At 37.4% G+C, this 19,164-nt stretch overlaps 1 protein-coding gene and 1 non-coding gene across 2 annotated transcripts; one reads left to right on the forward strand and one right to left on the reverse strand.

The window, feature by feature from the left end:
- Positions 1–227: 227 nt before the first annotated feature.
- Positions 228–13,780, forward strand: LOC132565331 (probable protein phosphatase CG10417). The gene is made up of 10 exons (XM_060229972.1): positions 228–346; positions 2,453–2,525; positions 3,177–3,371; positions 3,676–4,463; positions 5,619–5,743; positions 6,549–6,651; positions 8,442–8,676; positions 9,065–9,194; positions 9,711–9,804; positions 10,364–13,780. The coding sequence occupies exons 1-10, from the start codon at positions 236–238 to the stop codon at positions 10,532–10,534; spliced, it is 2,025 nt and encodes a 674-aa protein (XP_060085955.1). The 5' UTR covers positions 228–235; the 3' UTR covers positions 10,535–13,780.
- Positions 13,781–16,648: 2,868 nt separating this feature from the next.
- On the reverse strand, positions 16,649–16,729 carry Trnal-uag (transfer RNA leucine (anticodon UAG)). The gene has a single exon. It is a non-coding gene; the product is annotated as a tRNA-Leu (tRNA).
- Between the last annotated feature and the right edge of the window lie 2,435 nt (positions 16,730–19,164).

A 19,164-nucleotide genomic window follows, 5' to 3' on the forward strand; every position in this document is an offset into this window, starting at 1 on the left:
ACCTACTTGGTCAGAAATCGATCAGACAGTTATTAAATATCTTTGTTTTCATATACGGTCTCATTAATGTTAGATGTTGTTATTTCTTTCATATTTTGGCCAATACACAACAAAAGAAATATTTGCTGCTCAGATGATGTCACGTGAGCCTATCCGACAAACCGCGAAATACACACATGTAGGGTTATAGTATACACGTAAAAGTAAGTGGAATCTTACAGTGTCTGCTTTAACCATGGGTGTGTATCTGTCTACGCCAAACACGGAGAAAAACTCTACCGATCAAGAATGTAGCAATTTTACATATGGCGCGTCATCAATGCAGGGATGGCGAATGTCTCAAGAGGTATCACAATGACAAGGTTTTCCTTGTGGGTTCGGACTCCATCATACATAAAACACTGATCAGTAATTTGGGTCGTGTTCGCATAAATGTTTTATTTTGAATAGTCATCTTGTGAAATTCATTTAGCATATATTAAGTTTTGGAATGATTGCAAGGATCTCTCTTACATTTTGTAGGTGTGACCTCCAATTAGTAATGATGTGTTCTGTTGTACAACTTGAGAAAATTGTCTCATCATTGACATTGTAACTGATTTATACTTCTAAAGACTTTAAAATCTCACCATGATAGACCTACAGATGACTTGATATAATCCAAGACTTTAAAATCCTGACCAGTCATGCTCACAAGTTTGTGGCCAGCTGAGCATAAGAAGTATATACTAGAACAGTAATAGTTCCATAAGTTACATTATGCCATAAAAATGGCAAAATCAGGGCTGGTATACTGGTGTAATTTGTGATATTTATTTCAACTATATGTATTAAAAAAAACCAAAAGGAATGAAACGTTGAGGCAGGTCAGGTAGGGTACCGCCATTTACCTGTTTGCTTTACATTGACTAATCATAGCATCTTGGTAAAAATGCATAGTGGTTACCGTCTTGTAAAAAAAGGGGTGCGGCTTATACTTCAATGCTGCTACTTTGTGGATCACATTGAAAATACAGGTGTGACTTTTAACCCTAAAAATACATGACATGCATAAGTATAGCCCAAGGTATACAGACTCATGTCATCTCTTGCCATGTGAGAAGTTAGCTACCTTTTACTTAGTGTATATATATTCTTTTTACTATCATGTCATATACCTATATGACATGGAATAGCCATGTCAGAAACACTGAACAGACCATGATAACATAACATGATTAAAAAAAAATTCTGTAATACAACTGTTATATAAATATTTCGAAATTTTAATTGTACAAGACAAAAATCAACCTTGCATTAGCAAAACTGATGATTGGATGGGACCTCAGTCATAGTCAGAGAAGTTAATATGTGAAACTATTTTCAAAATAAGGGAAAAATAATATTAGTCATCTCATGAAATTTTAAGCTGCCATTTTATTAAAATTTTAGAGAAAGAAGTACAAAAAGATAAATGAAATAAAGTCTTTCCTGAAATTCAAAATATTTTAATCAGTATCTCATGGTTCATGATGTTTTAATATTTGGATTTACTGTGAAATGTTTATTCATAAATTAAATGTAAAAATATTATTCTGGTGTGGTCCTGTTCCTATCCGTTCCTATCGGTTCCTATTTTGCAAAAGTGTTGCTGCATCCTGTTCAACCATTATCACGTTTTTTTGGGGAAAACCCAACATACTTGTAATTTTAGTCAACTTTAAAGTGAGTGAAATGTTTCTTTGGTCTGATTTATTACTCAGGATGCCAACTAATTAGGCTTTTTAAGGACTGATATGTTTAAATTATTGGCATTGATTGAGGAACACTTGCACATTGTTCCGTCATAAAGATGTTTTTCAAACCATTTTTATGATGAATTTGTTATTTGGCTGAAACATGGTAACAACCACTTAATAGTCTGTATAATGATCCTCATGTTAACTGACCATTTAACATGGTCCCCTCATGAGTCCTGACCAATGATCTATTGTTAATTAGGTAGAAAACAATCGACTGGGTACAGAGGTGTACTCCCTGACAGGGTAGCAGCGTGGTCAGCAAGAATTAACTTAAGTGACACTAATTAGATAATTGGACAGTGCACTCGTCTATAGAGACCTTGATTATGTGTGCAGGTGGTCTGCCTTACCTGTTGCTGTTCCTATTTGACAAATACAGCAAGGTTACTTATAATCTCTGAAACATTTTTCCTTTAGATTTAGAAACACATTTTCAACATCAATGACAATCCGAGCTCAAAGGATGTCTTTGCATATATGTAATATGTTATGATTGTAACTGCATCATCTAAAAAATATTGGAAATGTTAAACTGAGAGTGGTAATAAATAGTCCCAATTTCATGATTAATACACTGGCCATCATATATGTTCATGTAGCTAGCAAAATAGTATTAAATTTTCAGTTGTGATTTGTGTCAGACTAAAGCGTTTGTTTTTTTACTGTTACAGGATGCCCACAACTGTATTCCAAACTTTGCAGGAAATAATACATCCTTTTTTGCTGTTTATGATGGCCATGGAGGTATGTTTTGTTAATTTTTCTCTATTTACTTTATAGTTGCGCCTCCCAGCCAGGCATTTGAAACCTGTTGCCAGAATTTTGTGTTGATTGTTTTAGAATATGTAGCAGATATATTTAAGCTAGATTTTCTCACTCTATATCAGGATTGATCAGACTCTTTTTTCCAGAATTAAAATATGTAAGCTATCATAAATATTGTTATTGGTCACAAAATATCAAGAACTTTTTGTTAACCATCGTTATTTTGCAATCTCAAAGGATATCACTAGGCTGAAAGGTAAAAATATGAAACATAAGTAAAGTAGTCTTCAATATCCAATGTTATATCTAGATACAAATATCATTTTTATTTCTTTTTACATTTAGATGTACATTTAACCATTTGTCAATATTGCATGAAGATGATAGTCAATGTTACAATTTACAAAAACAGCATTTGATGTAAATATTTTGTATACTAACCTAAAACATTGAAAGACTACTTTTGTTAATCTTACTGGAAAGTTTCAGCCAGACTGCATTACTGCTGCCATTCTTCAAATATCATAATGTTTCCCATTTTCAAAAGAGTCTGCTCATGTTAACTCATTTGATAATGATTGCTCTCTGTTGCAAGCTTAATAACATTTTTAAAATTGAAATGATTTTTAGGTGCTGAAGTTGCTCAGTATTGTGCAGAACATTTTCCTGAATACTTGAAGAACCTTGACAAGTTCAAAAGCAAAGAAATAGGTCCTGCCCTCGAAGAAGCCTTCCTCGGGTTCGACAGCCATTTGCTTACAGATGAGGTCCAGAAAGCTCTCAAAGTGTCTGCAGGATTAGATGATATTGTTGATGATGAAGAAGGTATTATGTAATGATATATACACCAAACTCACTGTAAATACCCTATCACACAAACACTTTTATACTTCAAAATTACAGTATATATTTCATTAGTAAAGACTGTTATGAGTCATTTGCATAAAAAAAATAGCCCAAAGGAGGCAATAAGTTTGTTCATTCAAACGCAGTTTAAAGATTCCAAGAAGTTTATATTTGAATTACTTCAGACTTCAATGTAGACAAAATTGATTTGGTGAGAAGAATCTAACTTTGGCTTTTTTTTCTTTTCTTTTTTTTCTTTTCATTATTTTTTATGTGTTTTCAGAGAAAATACGACAGAAGAATGAGGCTGAAATGTTGAGACAGGAAGCTGATATGCCTATTGAGGAACTCATGGCACAATACGAAGGCGGTGTTGGCACACCATCAGAAATAAAAAATCTTCGTAAAAAAAAACAAATTAATTCACCAATGATTCGTGCCAAAAGGCCAATGTTTGGCCAGGGAGATGATAGTGAGGAGAGTGATGTAAAAGACAATGGGCCACTAGAAGGGTCAGTCATCCCACTGCGGGCCACAGCTGACATCCAAGAAAAGCTGGCAAATGGTCATGCAGAGAATGAAAACAATCTTAATAGAGAGAAGGAACAGAGTGAAATTCTACAGAAAGCCCAAGGAAGTATGGCAGCTTCTTCTGTAAGTGATATAAGAAAGATGGAATGTGACAGTGTTATTAAGACAGACGAGGAATCCACTCCATCATCGACTCAGCGAGTCGAGTCATCTGAGGCTTGCTCTTCATCTGTATTATCGTCATCTTCATCGTCATTATGTAGTGGAGGACAATCGGTACAAAATGCCAGTGTTTCTAGCACAGACAATAACCAGGAGGCAGTGACAAGCAAGTGTGAGGTGGAAGAGACCGCAGAAGCAGATAGCACATCACAGGAGACTGGAACAGCAAAAGGGTCTGTAGGCGGATCATCTAGTCAAAACTCTGAGATGCATGAGAGCCCATCATCTACCCGTGGAATGGATAGTAGTGTAGAGGGATCCACAGGAAGTGCTGACCCTGATCAGATGAGCAATGGAGGTTCAAGCAGCTCAAGTCAGGTAAATACATGTCTATTATTGATATTGCTCTTTCTTAGTGATTTAAGTGGAGTGATATTTCTAAAGTTAGCAGCACCACTTTGTACTATGCTGTATATATCTTTACACAAACATATTGCACTCCAGGTCATATATTCTCAGTCTTCAGTTCGTTGAGATTGTCATCTCCTGAATTTCCATAATCATACGACACCAGGTGTGTGTAAATCTTTGAATACCAACAAAATGATTTGTCAAGTAAATGAAAGGGTAGAGATCTAGAGGTACAGTATACAGTATGTGTCAAGCATTGTAGTACTCAAACACCCGCACAGTGTAGGCTCTAAATCCCATCCACTCATGGACACAGTCGAAACAGGTTGAAACACCGGATCACACCAGCTTAACACCCAAGTTTTTTACCTGTATACTGACACTGGCTCAACTCTATGTGGACAGGTGTTGGGTTTAGTGAAACAAAGGACTTGTCTAACTAGTAATCGTACTGTAGATTAAGTGTATCTATCTGTGGCTCTGGGACTGGGACTTGCAGCAGAAACACAAGTCCCATGTTTATGGACAATCAGAGAATTACTTTCATTATGTAATGTTTGATAATCTAAATCCATTAATTACTGTCTCTGGGTTTGTGTTATTTATAGCAATGCCATATTTGGTCATAATGCTGAGTTGCACCTCTTGATTACAGCATTTGATTTCACAAATGAATGTGGTCAGTTCCTGAATTTTATCTATGAGTCATATTTCGTCTTGCAAATTATACTGAATGTAAATACATTTTACCGTGGGTTAAGATTGTGCTTTTGTAATTTACAAATGTCTGCATTTTATCGAATAATTTTAAATTGATTAAAATGTTTGAATATATTTGCCGGTGTTGGGTGTTGACCGGTTGAAACATGGGACTTAAATTCCCTACACCAAGATGTCACTCTACATCCACAGGGTGATCGAGTATCACACCACCTGATGCATACTGTGGATCTCAAGTAATCTGGTCTATTTTCTGATCCTAAATTTATCTGTGAGATACTTGAGCTGCTGCAATTAATGCATCTTTCAGCGAAGCAAAAAAATTGCAAAAGCTATTTTTGAAACATCAGTTTATGAATATTGCAAATGCTTCAACATTTTTTCAAAATTTTAATGTGATAGATTGGGGGAGGATCGTCATCCGGAGGAAAGAAGCTAGGAAAGAGTAGACACTTAGAAGATATAGACAGTGATGAAGAGGAATTAGATGATGAGGATAGTGAAGATGAAGATGTAGAGTTTAACAGGTAATTGATAGACTTGCACAGATACACTGTTTCATCTTGGGTACACAAAATATTATTCTCCAACAACTGGTACGTTATTGATGGCAAAACATTCATTGTCTGCCACAAGACTGACAAAATACATTTACTGGTATTTCTTTTGCAAATGTTCTGATCTTCCCAATTCACAAGAATGGAATTACAAAGATTGTGTCCTTGATACTCCTGGGTTATCATCACTTTCACTGTCTGCACACCTGGATCATTTCATGGCAAACTTGAAGGCACAGGTGAAGTGAATTTATTGGGTTTAGAGTGGGTTATAGGAGCAAAAGACTGACCAATCAAAGGCTTATGCACTCCTTTGAAGATTACAATTGAGTAACACCCAATGTCAAAGCCAGTAAAAAATATTTCTGCAGCCTTGAGGGTCATTTGGTGGACATCAAAGTGTTTTGTGTCTCTTCCATAGGGTGTCACACATGGAACCTTCAATTTTGCCATGAAATGTTGTAGGGTTGAAGAGAGCTAAAATGGTCATAACCCCTGGAATATCAAGGATGCATAAGCAGATAATTATGTAATATCTTGAATACAGCAGATTAATGGTCCATTTCAGGATTTCTAGGAAAAATAAATCTTTTTGCTTCTAAGTTTTTGTTAAGACCATGAAAGTTTTAACAGTCATCAATCTTTTCAAGGTATTAAACTTTTGAAGTTGTTTATTGATTTCTATATATATATTTCATGACACTTCTTGACACTCAAAAACAATAAAATCCTATTCCTTAATGTTTACCTGGCATTGTTTATATTTTTCTCACAGTAGTGACGAGGAGGAAGATGAAAGTGAAGATAGCGAGGAAAGTGAAGAGGACGAAGATGATGATTTATGTTACCCGACTGGCAGTGATCAGAACAATGATGAGGTATTTCTAACGTAATCAAAAAATGTTTGTAGAAAGATCGTGGTACTGTAGTAGATGTACCGCCATTGTGGCTGTTATTTATAAGGTGATTGTTGGTTTGTAGTCTGGATACTGCAGTAGCTGTACTGCTGTGGCGACTGTTGTTAATGATGAGATTGTTGGTTTGTAGCCTAGATACTGTAGTGGCTGTACCACAGGGGTGACTTGTTAATGATGTGATTGTTGTTTGTAGTCTGGATACTGTAGTAGCTGTACTGCTGTGGCGACTGTTGTTAATGATGAGATTGTTGGTTTGTAGCCTAGATACTGTAGTGGCTGTACCACAGGGGTGACTTGTTAATGATGTGATTGTTTGTAGTCTGGATACTGTAGTGGCTGTACTGCTGTGACGACTGTCGTTAATGATGAGATTGTTGGTTTGTAGCCTAGATACTGTAGTGGCTGTACCACAGGGGTGACCTTTTAATGATGTGATTGTTGTTTGTAGTCTGGATACTGTAGTAGCTGTACTGCTGTGGCGACTGTTGTTAATGATGAGATTGTTGGTTTGTAGCCTAGATACTGTAGTGGCTGTACCACAGGGGTGACTTGTTAATGATGTGATTGTTGTTTGTAGTCTGGATACTGTAGTGGCTATACAGCTGTGACGACTGTTGTTAATGATGAGACTGTTGGTTTGTAGCCTAGATGCTGTAGTGGCTGTACCACAGGGGTGACTTGTTAATGATGTGATTGTTGTTTGTAGTCTGGATACTGTAGTGGCTATACAGCTGTGACGACTGTTGTTAATGATGAGACTGTTGGTTTGTAGCCTAGATGCTGTAGTGGCTGTACCACAGGGTGACTTGTTAATGATGTTAATGATGAGATTGTTGTTTGTAGCCTGGATACTGTAATGGCTGTACCGCTGTGGTGGCTGTTGTTAATGATGTGATTGTTGTTTGTAGTCTGGATACTGTAGTAGCTGTACTGCTGTGGCCCCTGTTGTTAATGATGTGATTGTTTTTTGTAGTCTTGATACTGTAGTTGCTGTACCACAGTGGTGAATGTTGTTAATGATGAGATTGTTGTTTGTAGCCTGGATACTGTAATGGCTGTACCACAGTGGCGACTGTTGTTAATGATGAGATTGTTGTTTGTAGCCTGGATACTGTAATGGCTGTACCGTTGTGGTGGCTGTTGTTAATGATGTGATTGTTGTTTGTAGTCTGGATACTGTAGTAGCTGTACTGCTGTGGCGACTTGTTAATGATGAGATTGATGTTTGTAGCCTGGATACTGTAATGGCTGTACCTCAGTGGCGACTGTTGTTAATGATGTGATTGATGTTTGTAGCCTCGATACTGTAGTTTCTGTACCACAGTGGCGACTGTTGTTAATGATGTGATTGTTGTTTGTAGCCTGGATACTGTAATGGCTGTACCACAATGGCAACTGTTATTAATGATGAGATTGCTGTTTGTAGTCTGGATACTGTAATGGCTGTACCACAATGGCGACTGTCATTAATGATGTGATTATTTTTCGTAGCCTGGATACTGTAATGGCTGTACCGCAGTGGTGACTGTTGTTAATGATGTGATTATTTTTCATAGCCTGGATACTGTAGTGGCTGTACCGCTGTGGTGGCTGTTGTTGATGATGTGATTGTTGTTTGTAGCCTGGATACTGTAGTGGCTGTACTGTTGTGGTGGCTCTTGTTGATGATGAGATTGTTGTTTGTAGCCTGGATACTGTAGTGGCTGTACCGCTGTGGTGGCTGTTGTTGATGATGTGATTGTTGTTTGTAGCCTGGATACTGTAGTGGCTGTACCGCGGTTGTGGCTGTTGTTAATGATAAAGAGGTGGTAGTGGCCAATGCTGGAGACTCCCGCTGTATACTGTGCAGGGATGGGAAGGCTCTGGATTTGTCCTTTGACCACAAGCCAGAGGATGATATAGAACGTAACAGAATAGTGGCTGCTGGGGGCAAAGTTACTAGTGATGGACGGGTAAATGGAGGTCTCAACCTCTCTAGGGCAATTGGTAAGTAATTTTTACTTGAAAGGACTTATAAATAAAACTAGGATTTTTCCTCTATTGTCAACAAGTTTTATTGTACATTTGTGTATCTCCATTTGAAGCAATGCCAGCTACATGCAGTATTCAATTTGTCCATTTATAGATAAAAAAAAATCATTGTCACATTGATGATTTTATGTTCTTCAAGGATACAGATGATATAAACTGCTTGTATCCAATTTAATTTATTTAAGATTTTTAGAAATTATAATTCATAGTATACATGTACAACAAAATGTCAGAGAAGAAAGCAAATATGTTTTCTTTATAAATAACAAGTCTTTATTCCTGTTTACATAAAAGGAAGATGTAGGTTGATGAGCATTGTCAATTCAGGCTTCTCTGTTTACAGGCGACCATTTCTACAAGAGGAACAAGGAGAAGGATGCTAAGGAACAGATGATTACTGCATTACCTGATCTTCAGTGCACTACATTACAAGAGACCGACCAGTTCATGGTGCTTGCCTGTGATGGCATATGGTCAGTATTTAAATGACTTCTCCTATTTAAATGAAAAACTAAATAATTGCCACCAAATAAACTAATGTTTTGTATTATTTTAGAAGTCACTCTGTCTAATATCAAAGTTAGTATGATTCAAAATGGAACACAATGACTGATACCTTGATGTTTTGTGGCATGTGATTTTGATGTCAGTAATAGATAAGATGTGCTGGAAAGGGAACATTCTGCTGACTTTGTCCCACATGCCAGTTGTGCATCAAGAGTTACTTCCCTGTAATACATTTATGATACTCTGTGATCATTTGATGTCAATTTTACAATTAACACTTGCATGGCAAAGGATAATTTTTCTTTCCATTTACCATCATTATATAATTTCAAATTAATTCATTTTCGCAGTCAAATGATCGGTTTCATTTAACATGAACCAAAATTCTTGATAGTGAAAAACTAGTGAATATACTTCGCAAACATTGCCTGGAAGAATTAAAAGTATAAAGTATTGATTCACTGTAAAACCTTAAATTTCAGGAACTACATGACTAGCCAGGAAGTTGTTGATTTTGTTTCTGAGAGGTTAAAGGATCCTGAGAAAAAGAAAAAACCATCTGTGATCTGTGAAGAGGTATATATATTATACTTTAATGTATTTATCACTACTATGCATTTAAGTAACATGCTGAAGGTGTTACACTGTATTAAATATATCTTTGACAAATTGATGTGCCAATAGTTTATGACAGTATTTACATTGCAAATTTAGATCAATATAAATTCATTGATTTTGGTGCTTGGTGTTAAATTGCAATCTATTTCTCAGGTAGTTAAGGTAACATTCTACTAGCTTTGTTATATGTGCTAGTTGTTTATCCAGAGTTACTTCCCTTGTATAAATTTTTGTACCATTATGTGATCTGTTTCTCTTGCATGGATTTTATAGCACTATGCAGTGATTTATCTACATGTGAGTCCTGTTATCATAAAATTTTTATGAGACTTGAAGAATTTTTGGAAATACTCAAAATTTACAGAAGAATTTCTTGAAAAACTCAAGTGTAACAGAGTAGCCCATTATATTTAGCATTAAGGTTGAAAAGGACTCATAAAAATAAATTGTAGGTTGCTCACTGACTATGATATATACTATCATTAAACAATCGACATTTGCTTTTTGTGTTGTACAGATATTTGATTACTGCCTTGCACCAAACACCCTTGGTGATGGGACTGGCTGTGACAATATGACATGTATCATTGTAACCTTCGACCAGATGTGGAATAACAACCAAAACAAACGCTCTGCCGACCAGCTTGATGGACAGCCAGAAAAACGTGTCAAGGTGGAGCAGACATGAACCAATGCAGACACTTAACTGTTTGGACAGTTCAGTTTTGTATATGAGCAGGTTGTCTTGTCTAGCAACACATGTATACAATAAGGACATGTTTTCTTGAGACTAGATGAGTGCTACCTGTAAAATGCACAATTTTATCCATGTTTAAATGGATTTTAAGTTCTATGAAGATGTGTTGATCGAAATGAAGATTAAGATGTTTGTTTGTTGAAATGTTCATCATGTCAGAATGAACTTATGAAACAGTCATAATTTATCAGAATGGGCGATGCCTTCAGCTAGTTTAACAATGCTGGTTGTTTTGATCTAGACAGTTTAGCAGAAAGGATTATGTTATTAATCATGTTATTGTTACTGATATAGTAGACATGTGAATACAGGTCCAAGCCAAAACTGGTTACAATATATTTACGTTATTTGGCAGGATTTAGATAACCTTAAGGTTTCAATGGGGAGGAGAATCGCATACATCTGTCAGGGTTTTTTTTTTTTTTTTTTTTTCAGTGATTTGTACATAAATTCTCTATTAGTAGACAAGAGGTGATATATAGATTTTACCGAGGGGAGAAATTTGTACAACTGGTATTATTTACATAGAAATGCAGCTACAAACAGTAATTGTGAAAGGAGATCATTTGACTTGAATGGCTGGTTCTGACTGAGGTCACCATCGCTTGTGTCCTTGACTTGATCGGCTGGTTCTGACTGAGGTCACCATCGCTTGTGTCCTCGACTTGATTGGCTGGTTCTGACTGAGGTCACCATCACTTGTGTCCTTGACTTGAATGGCAGGTTCCGACAGGTTACCATCACTGCTGTCCTTGATTGGCTGGTCCCGACTGAAGAACCTAATCTCTTGTGTCTCTGACTTGATATGTGGTCCGGCCTGAGGTCACCATCACTTGTGTCCTTGACTTGAATGGCAGGTTCCGACAGGTTACCATCACTGCTGTCCTTGATTGGCTGGTCCCGACTGAAGAACCTAATCTCTTGTGTCTCTGACTTGATATGTGGTCCGGCCTGAGGTCACCATCACTTGTGTCCTTGACTTGAATGGCTGGTCCCGACTGAGGTTACCATCACTGCTGTCCTTGATTGGCTGGTCCCGACTGAAGAACCTAATCTCTTGTGTCCCTGACTTGATATGTGGTCCGGACTGAGGTCACCATCACTGGTGTCCTTGACTTTATTGGCTGGTTCTGACTGAGGGCACCATCACTGGTGTCCTCAACTTGATTGGCTGGTTCTGACTGAGAGCACCATCACTGGTGTCCTTGACTTGATTGGCTTGTTCCGACCGAGGGGCACCATCACTGGTGTCCTTGACTTGATTGGCTGGTTCTGACTGAGAGCGCCATCACTGGTGTCCTCGACTTGATTGGCTGGTTCTGACTGAGAGCGCCATCACTGGTGTCCTCGACTTGATTGGCTGGTTCTGACTGAGAGCACTAATCACTTGTGAGCCTGACTTGATTGGTCCTGACTGAGGTCACTTACCTCCTGTGACCCTGACTTGATTGGTCCTGACTGAGGTCACTAATCTCCTGTGACCCTGACTTGATTGGTCCTGCCTGAAGTCACTGATCTATTGTTTCCTCAAATTGATTGGTTAGACATGACTTGACTTCACAGATCACTTGTATCATCAACTTGACGAGATGATTGTAACTGAGGTCACAACCACTAGCTGGTGTCTTTGACTTTATTGGTAGTCTTAACTGAGTTCACTGATCAATATTTTCCTCAACCTGACTTACCAGTTCTGACAGAGGTTGTTGATCACTGGTGTCCTCAACTCCAAGTAGCTTACTTAATTAAGTATTCATCTGAATGAATGTCGTAATTGTGATGTGTTCCGCAAATTATATATGCGCTTGGAATGTGGTTGGCAGTTTTTACATAGGCATCTCTTCTAGTATAGTTGTCATATTGACAGTGCTAGAGATGTGACCATTCTATAGTGACAGTCAGACTATGAGAGAGCTGTGATCTGAACATTCTATAGTGACAGTCAGACTGTGAGAGAGCTGTGATCTGAACATTCTATAGTGACAGTCAGACTGTGAGAGAGCTGTGATCTGACCATTCTACTGTGACAATCCAACTGTGTCATAGACATGATCTGACCATTCTATAGTGACAGTCAGACTATGAGAGAGCCGTGATCTGAACATTCTATAGTGACAGTCAGACTGTGAGAGAGCTGTGATCTGACCATTCTATAGTGAGTCAGACTGTGAGAGAGCTGTGATCTGACCATTCTATAGTGAGTCAGACTGTGAGAGACATGATCTGACCATTCTATAGTGAGTCAGACTGTGTCAGAGACATAATCTGACCATTCTACTGTGACAGTCAGACTGTTAAAGACATGATATGAACATACTATGGTGAGTCAGACTGTGAGAGGGTCATGATCTAACCATTCTACTCTGACAGTCAGACTGTGAGAGAAATGATCCGACCATTCTGCTGTGTCAGTCGGACTGTGTGAGAGAAATGATCCGATCATTCTACTGTGACAGTCAGACTGTGTGAGAGACATGATCTGACCATTCTGCTGTGACAGTCGGACTGTGAGAGACATGATCTGACCATTCTGCTGTGACAGTCGGACTGTGTGTGAGACATGATCTGACCTTGTACTGTGACAATCTGACTGTGTAAGAGACATGATCTGACCATGCTACTGTTTCAGTCAGACTGTGTTAGAGACATGATCTGACCATGCTACTGTTTCAGTCAGACTGTGTTAGAGACATGATCTGACCATGCTACTGTTTCAGTCAGACTGTGTTAGAGACATGATCTGACCATGCTACTGTTTCAGTCAGACTGTGTTAGAGACATGATCTGACCATGCTACTGTTTCAGTCAGACTGTGTTAGAGACATGATCTGACCATGCTACTGTTTCAGTCAGACTGTGTTAGAGACATGATCTGACCATGCTACTGTTTCAGTCAGACTGTGTTAGAGACATGATCTGACCATTCTGCTGTGACAGTCAGACTGTGTTAGAGACATGATCTGACCATGCTACTGTTTCAGTCAGACTGTGTTAGAGACATGATCTGACCATGCTACTGTTTCAGTCAGACTGTGTTAGAGACATGATCTGACCATGCTACTGTTTCAGTCAGACTGTGTAAGAGACATGATCTGACCATGCTACTGTTTCAGTCAGACTGTGTTAGAGACATGATCTGACCATGCTACTGTTTCAGTCAGACTGTGTTAGAGACATGATCTGATCTGACCAGTCAGACTGTGTTAGAGACATCTGCTGTGACATGATCTGAGATTCTGCTGTGTGTGTGAGAGACATGATCTGACCATTCTGCTGTGACAGTCGGACTGTGAGAGACATGATCTGACCATTCTGCTGTGACAGTCGGACTGTGAGAGACATGATCTGACCATGCTACTGTTTCAGTCAGACTGTGTTAGAGACATGATCTGACCATGCTACTGTTTCAGTCAGACTGTGTTAGAGACATGATCTGACCTTGTACTGTGACAGTCAGACTGTGTTAGAGACATGATCTGACCTTGTACTGTGACAGTCAGACTGTGTTAGAGACATGATCTGACCTTGTACTGTGACAGTCAGACTGTGTTAGAGACATGATCTGACCATGCTACTGTTTCAGTCAGACTGTGTTAGAGACATGATCTGATCATATGGTTGGACTTAGCGACAGATTTAATCTGACCGCTCTGTGTTACAGATGTGGTCTTATGGCTCTTCTGTGACAGTTTGTCTTGAAGTTGTAATATGATTGTATGATCTTACTGTTTCACTGTGACAGTCAGACTGTATCAGAGATGTGATCTGTGTGGCTGTGATCTGATGAAACATCTATGGTAGTCCTATATTAATTATAAATTCTGGACTTGCCTGACCCAAGTGGGGAAAAAAAAAGACTCCAAAATAATGTTGATTAGATTCGTTTATGATTTAGCTTTAGGAATAGTGCAATGTTCTGTACCCTATATTACTAAGAGATAATATTGACATTTGTCATTTATCAGGATTCTATTTTAAAGGATTTGTTGCGAATTGAGATGTTATTTTATTTTAATGTGGCTGGGGGGTGGGTGGGAGGCATTTCTGTTTTTACTTGTGTCCTCTACTTCATCTTATAGTATGTTACAAACTCTAATTTAAGAACAGTTTGGCAAAGATTTGTGATGTGTTGTGATGAAGATGTACTATATGAGTATACATATTTTGCTTTGTAGCTTTGTGCTTTATGACACCAATAAGTAGAATATATTACATAAATACACTATATGAATACTTACCTAGAATGTTAATGCGTTCTCTGATTGTGTCACTTTTATAGGACAGGATACTCGCCCTTATTTAGAAGTCACACTGGTTTGTAATTACTATAATACATGGACTTTTACAAAACCAATGGATTATTAATTTTCACTAGTTCATAAGGCATTGTCTCACCAATGAATGTCAGTGATCTGGTGACAAGTATTCAATGTTTAAATTGTTGCCTTCTTATAAGAACCAAGTTCTGCATTTTTAATATTCGACTAATATTTAGATGAATATTATAAAACCAGAGATGCGTGTCTCTGGTATGAGGAAAATAACAGTCCTAACAAATAAAGGTATGAATCAGGTTACCTCTCCGAGATCTGTGTTTTTGCTTCTTTTATGATCACTGCTACAGATTTCAAAGTACAATATATGATGTTAATTAATGATTTTGTACATGCACCCTATCTATGCTGCTAATGTTGAAATAAATTGAAACAAAATCAATCACAGATCTATGTAACATTAACATAAATCTATATGGATCTTTGACCAAAACACCTTGCATATGATATTAAAGTGGTTTCAGTTGTGAATGTCACTATAGTTACACTACATGTCATATGTTTAATTCTCACCCAGTTCTGATGTAGATCTAATAAAGATTAATTTGGAGTCTCCGAATGTTGTTGTGGTGTTTAATGTGGTATGAGGCTGCGAGTCTGTTTAGATATCCATACTTTGCGTATCCTCCCCAACTAAGTTGGTGTTTCACTGAAATCAGACAATCTGTCTGCTGGAACTCCTTCTAGACTTTTCAAACTTGCCAAATTCCATAGCACTTTAAACATTACCATGCCCTCATGCCCTGCATTCAAGTGGTTTATGTCTTAGATATTGAGTTACAACCCTTGGTCAAATTTCAGTGAAGCTTTTAACATAGCACAAAAATACCCTTCACATTGGGTTATTAGCTCTCTTGGCTGAAAGTGAGCTTATGTCATGGTGTGACATTCATGGTCTGTGATCCGTCTGTTTGTCTAATGTCCTTGACTTCCGTTCAATAAGCAGGGGTTTCAAAGTAATGGTGTTTGGCTGACATGCTTGGATGAGGCCGAACAAAATTTGCGAAAAGAAATATCTGGACCCATAATCAATGCCACAGGCATCAAATTTGTTGAAATCTGAACAACTTATTCATCCAACACATCTTACAAAAAAAATTAACGACTGAGATTCAAGGTCAGAGGGATCAATTTCGTTGAAGCCTTTCAATGATTTAATGATTAACCAATAGGCCTAGAGCCATAATATTTGACTGATAGGATGAAACAATGAAACGTGAATTTGCCACAGGAGTCAAATTTGTCAAAGATTTCTTCTGGTAAACTGAAAGTCTGTGAAGCATTGTATCTGATGGAAAGGTGTTTCTAGGTCAAAGCTAAACAAAATTCGAGAGAAGACAAGAAAAGACATCTATAATCCAGTTCATAACTGTTAATGTTTAGAGCTGAGTGTCAGAAGCTTAACTTTATTGTAGAATTGGATTGATATTGATTGGATGTGCCCATTTTGAATGCCAATTGTGTATGTGTTCATGTATCTAATGAACATTGCATTTTTGAAGTTGGGCTGTGCATCCTGCTGCTGACTTTCAACTAATGTTGATAAAATGTCAAATCATGTGATCATTTTCTATAAAGGCTCATGAAAAACCTATGGTAACATAACAGGAAACTTTTCTGTTTTGAATCCATTTTGAGTTCAATTCTCAGAATGATTCAATCAGATTTTGCAATTCAGAAAAAAGTGTTGTGGTGTGATAAAATGAAATCATGGCAGCGGTGGGATTCGAACCCACGCCTCAATGAGACTGGTGCCTAAAACCAGCGCCTTAGACCGCTCGGCCACGCTACCTGTACAAACTTCACATTTTCGAAATTTTTGTTTTTATATGACTTCACTTACTTAATTAACGGATTTACGTCAAACTAGTTTGGCCTTTCGACCTTTCAGCGGACGAGATGACTTAACTTAAAGTAATTTGCATTTTATATTTGATTTTGTGATGTTACAGATATGGAAATTCATTGCAGGTTGTCAAAGTATAACTGAAATCTAGATAGTGAAGACAAACGTATCAAATGCGTAACTATATTTAGAGTATACCAATCCTTGATATCTTATTGATACATGTATATTGAAATATTTTTTTCGTAACACCAATAGTTTCATGCTTACTACATTCAATATTAAACTATGGACACATATTTTCCCTCTCATTCTTTACGATAAGACTTTGACAATCTTATATTTCATTTAATTCCCCCCTCCCCCAAATAGCTGTGGACATACAATTTTGTATATGTATTTTTTCATGTATCACTAAACCAAAAGTCGTAATAACGAAAGTGTCACATGAAGCCCTCAGCTCTCACCACCCTTTACATCATAGTTAAATCATTACTTTTAACAACCAGACTTTGATTACAAAGAAATCAAATTTTTTTTCAACTTTAAGCCATTTGATGATATTTTCAAACCCGGTAACATTTGTTCTTCTGGCCTAAAGACTGTAGTCATGGTTTTTGTTTTGTTGATAAATCTAAAATAAAGATGTTGAAGGAAATATTACCATTAGAATGTACACATGCTCTGGACGATGATCTGGGCATGGTTAAATATAGCGTCCATATTTTACAAGTTTATTTGCTAAAATGGATGCTTATCTAAATTTATGAAAACTTTGATATCTTGAAAGACACCAGAAGTACAGCTTAAAATTGCTTTAATCTCTGTACTGGAGATATATCACAAGTGAAATCCTTGTGTTTCTATTCCATAGATATATGGATGGTGGAACCCATGAATTTTAATAATGTAGATTATCGAGAGGGGAACTCTACGATTTCAATACTACAGATATATCGAGAGGGGAACTACGATTTCAATACTACAGATATATCGAGAGTGGAACTCTACGATTTCAATACTATCGATATATCGAGAGTGGAACTCTATGATTTCAATACTACAGATATATCGAGAGTGGAACTCTACGATTTCAATACTATCGATATATCGAGAGTGGAACTCTACGATTTCAATACTACAGATATATCGAGAGTGGAACTACGATTTCAATACTACAGATATATCGAGAGGGGAACTACGATTTCAATACTATCGATATATCGAGAGTGGAACTCTATGATTTCAATACTACAGATATATCGAGAGGGGAACTACGATTTCAATACTACAGATATATCGAGAGGGGAACTCTACGATTTCAATACTACAGATATATCTAGAGTGGAAATCTACGATTTCAACACTACAGATATATCGAGAGTGGAACTCTAAAATTTCAATATCATTGATATATCGAGAGTGGAAATCTACGATTTCAACACTACAGATATATCGAGAGTGGAACTCTCTGATTTCAATACTACAGATATATCGAGAGTGGAACTCTACGATTTCAATACTACAGATATATCGAGAGTGGAAATCTACGATTTCAATATCATTGATATATCGAGAGTGGAACTCTACGATTTCAATACTACAGATATATCGAGAGGGGAACTCTACGATTTCAATACTACAGATATATCTAGAGTGGAAATCTACGATTTCAACACTACAGATATATCGAGAGTGGAACTCTACGATTTCAATACTACAGATATATCGAGAGTGGAACTCTACGATTTCAATACTACAGATATATCGAGAGTGGAACTCTACGATTTCAATACTACAGATATATCGAGAGTGGAACTCTACGATTTCAATACTACAGATATATCGAGAGTGGAACTCTACGGAACTCTACGATTTCAATACTACAGATATATCGAGAGTGGAACTCTACGATTTCAATACTACAGATATATCGAGAGGGGAACTCTACGATTTCATTATTGATATATCGATAGTGAACATGTGCATGTATATCGAGAATGGAACCCTCGGATTTCTAAACCACACTGATACATTTTTAAATGCAAAAGAGCTTCGCATCGCAGACTGCATGGCATGTGACGATGTCATGCAAGGGACACTCTGTTCTTCATTGGATTCTTAGTTGTTTGCGTGGGTTAAAACAGATATTGCACGCAGTACATTATATGGTGATCATATTCCGTCTACGCGTGCATTGGGTCGTGAAATCGATGTGGGTTCGTCCGAACGTAACTTGACAGGAACGATGGGCGTGTATAGGCCTATGGTTTTTTTTTTTTTTTAAATTTATTTAATCTCGCCCTATTCATCGAGCAGGAGTGAAAGTCATTGTTAAAAAGTTATTTCCAGTTACATCTAACCACTGGACTAGAAGGATT

This window comes from Ylistrum balloti, unplaced genomic scaffold (genome assembly GCF_031769215.1).
Source record: "Ylistrum balloti isolate Yb309-2 unplaced genomic scaffold, AGI_CSIRO_Ybal_v1 Utg369716, whole genome shotgun sequence".
In the NCBI taxonomy this organism is placed as follows: Eukaryota; Metazoa; Mollusca; class Bivalvia; order Pectinida; family Pectinidae; genus Ylistrum; species Ylistrum balloti.

Coding starts and splice junctions, on each gene's coding strand:
- LOC132565331 (XM_060229972.1), top strand. CDS start 236: ATGGGTGTGTATCTGTCTACGCCAAACACGGAGAAAAACTCTACCGAT. Junction 2,526..3,176: donor TGTTTATGATGGCCATGGAG/GTATGTTTTGTT, acceptor AATGATTTTTAG/GTGCTGAAGTTGCTCAGTAT. Junction 3,372..3,675: donor TATTGTTGATGATGAAGAAG/GTATTATGTAAT, acceptor ATGTGTTTTCAG/AGAAAATACGACAGAAGAAT.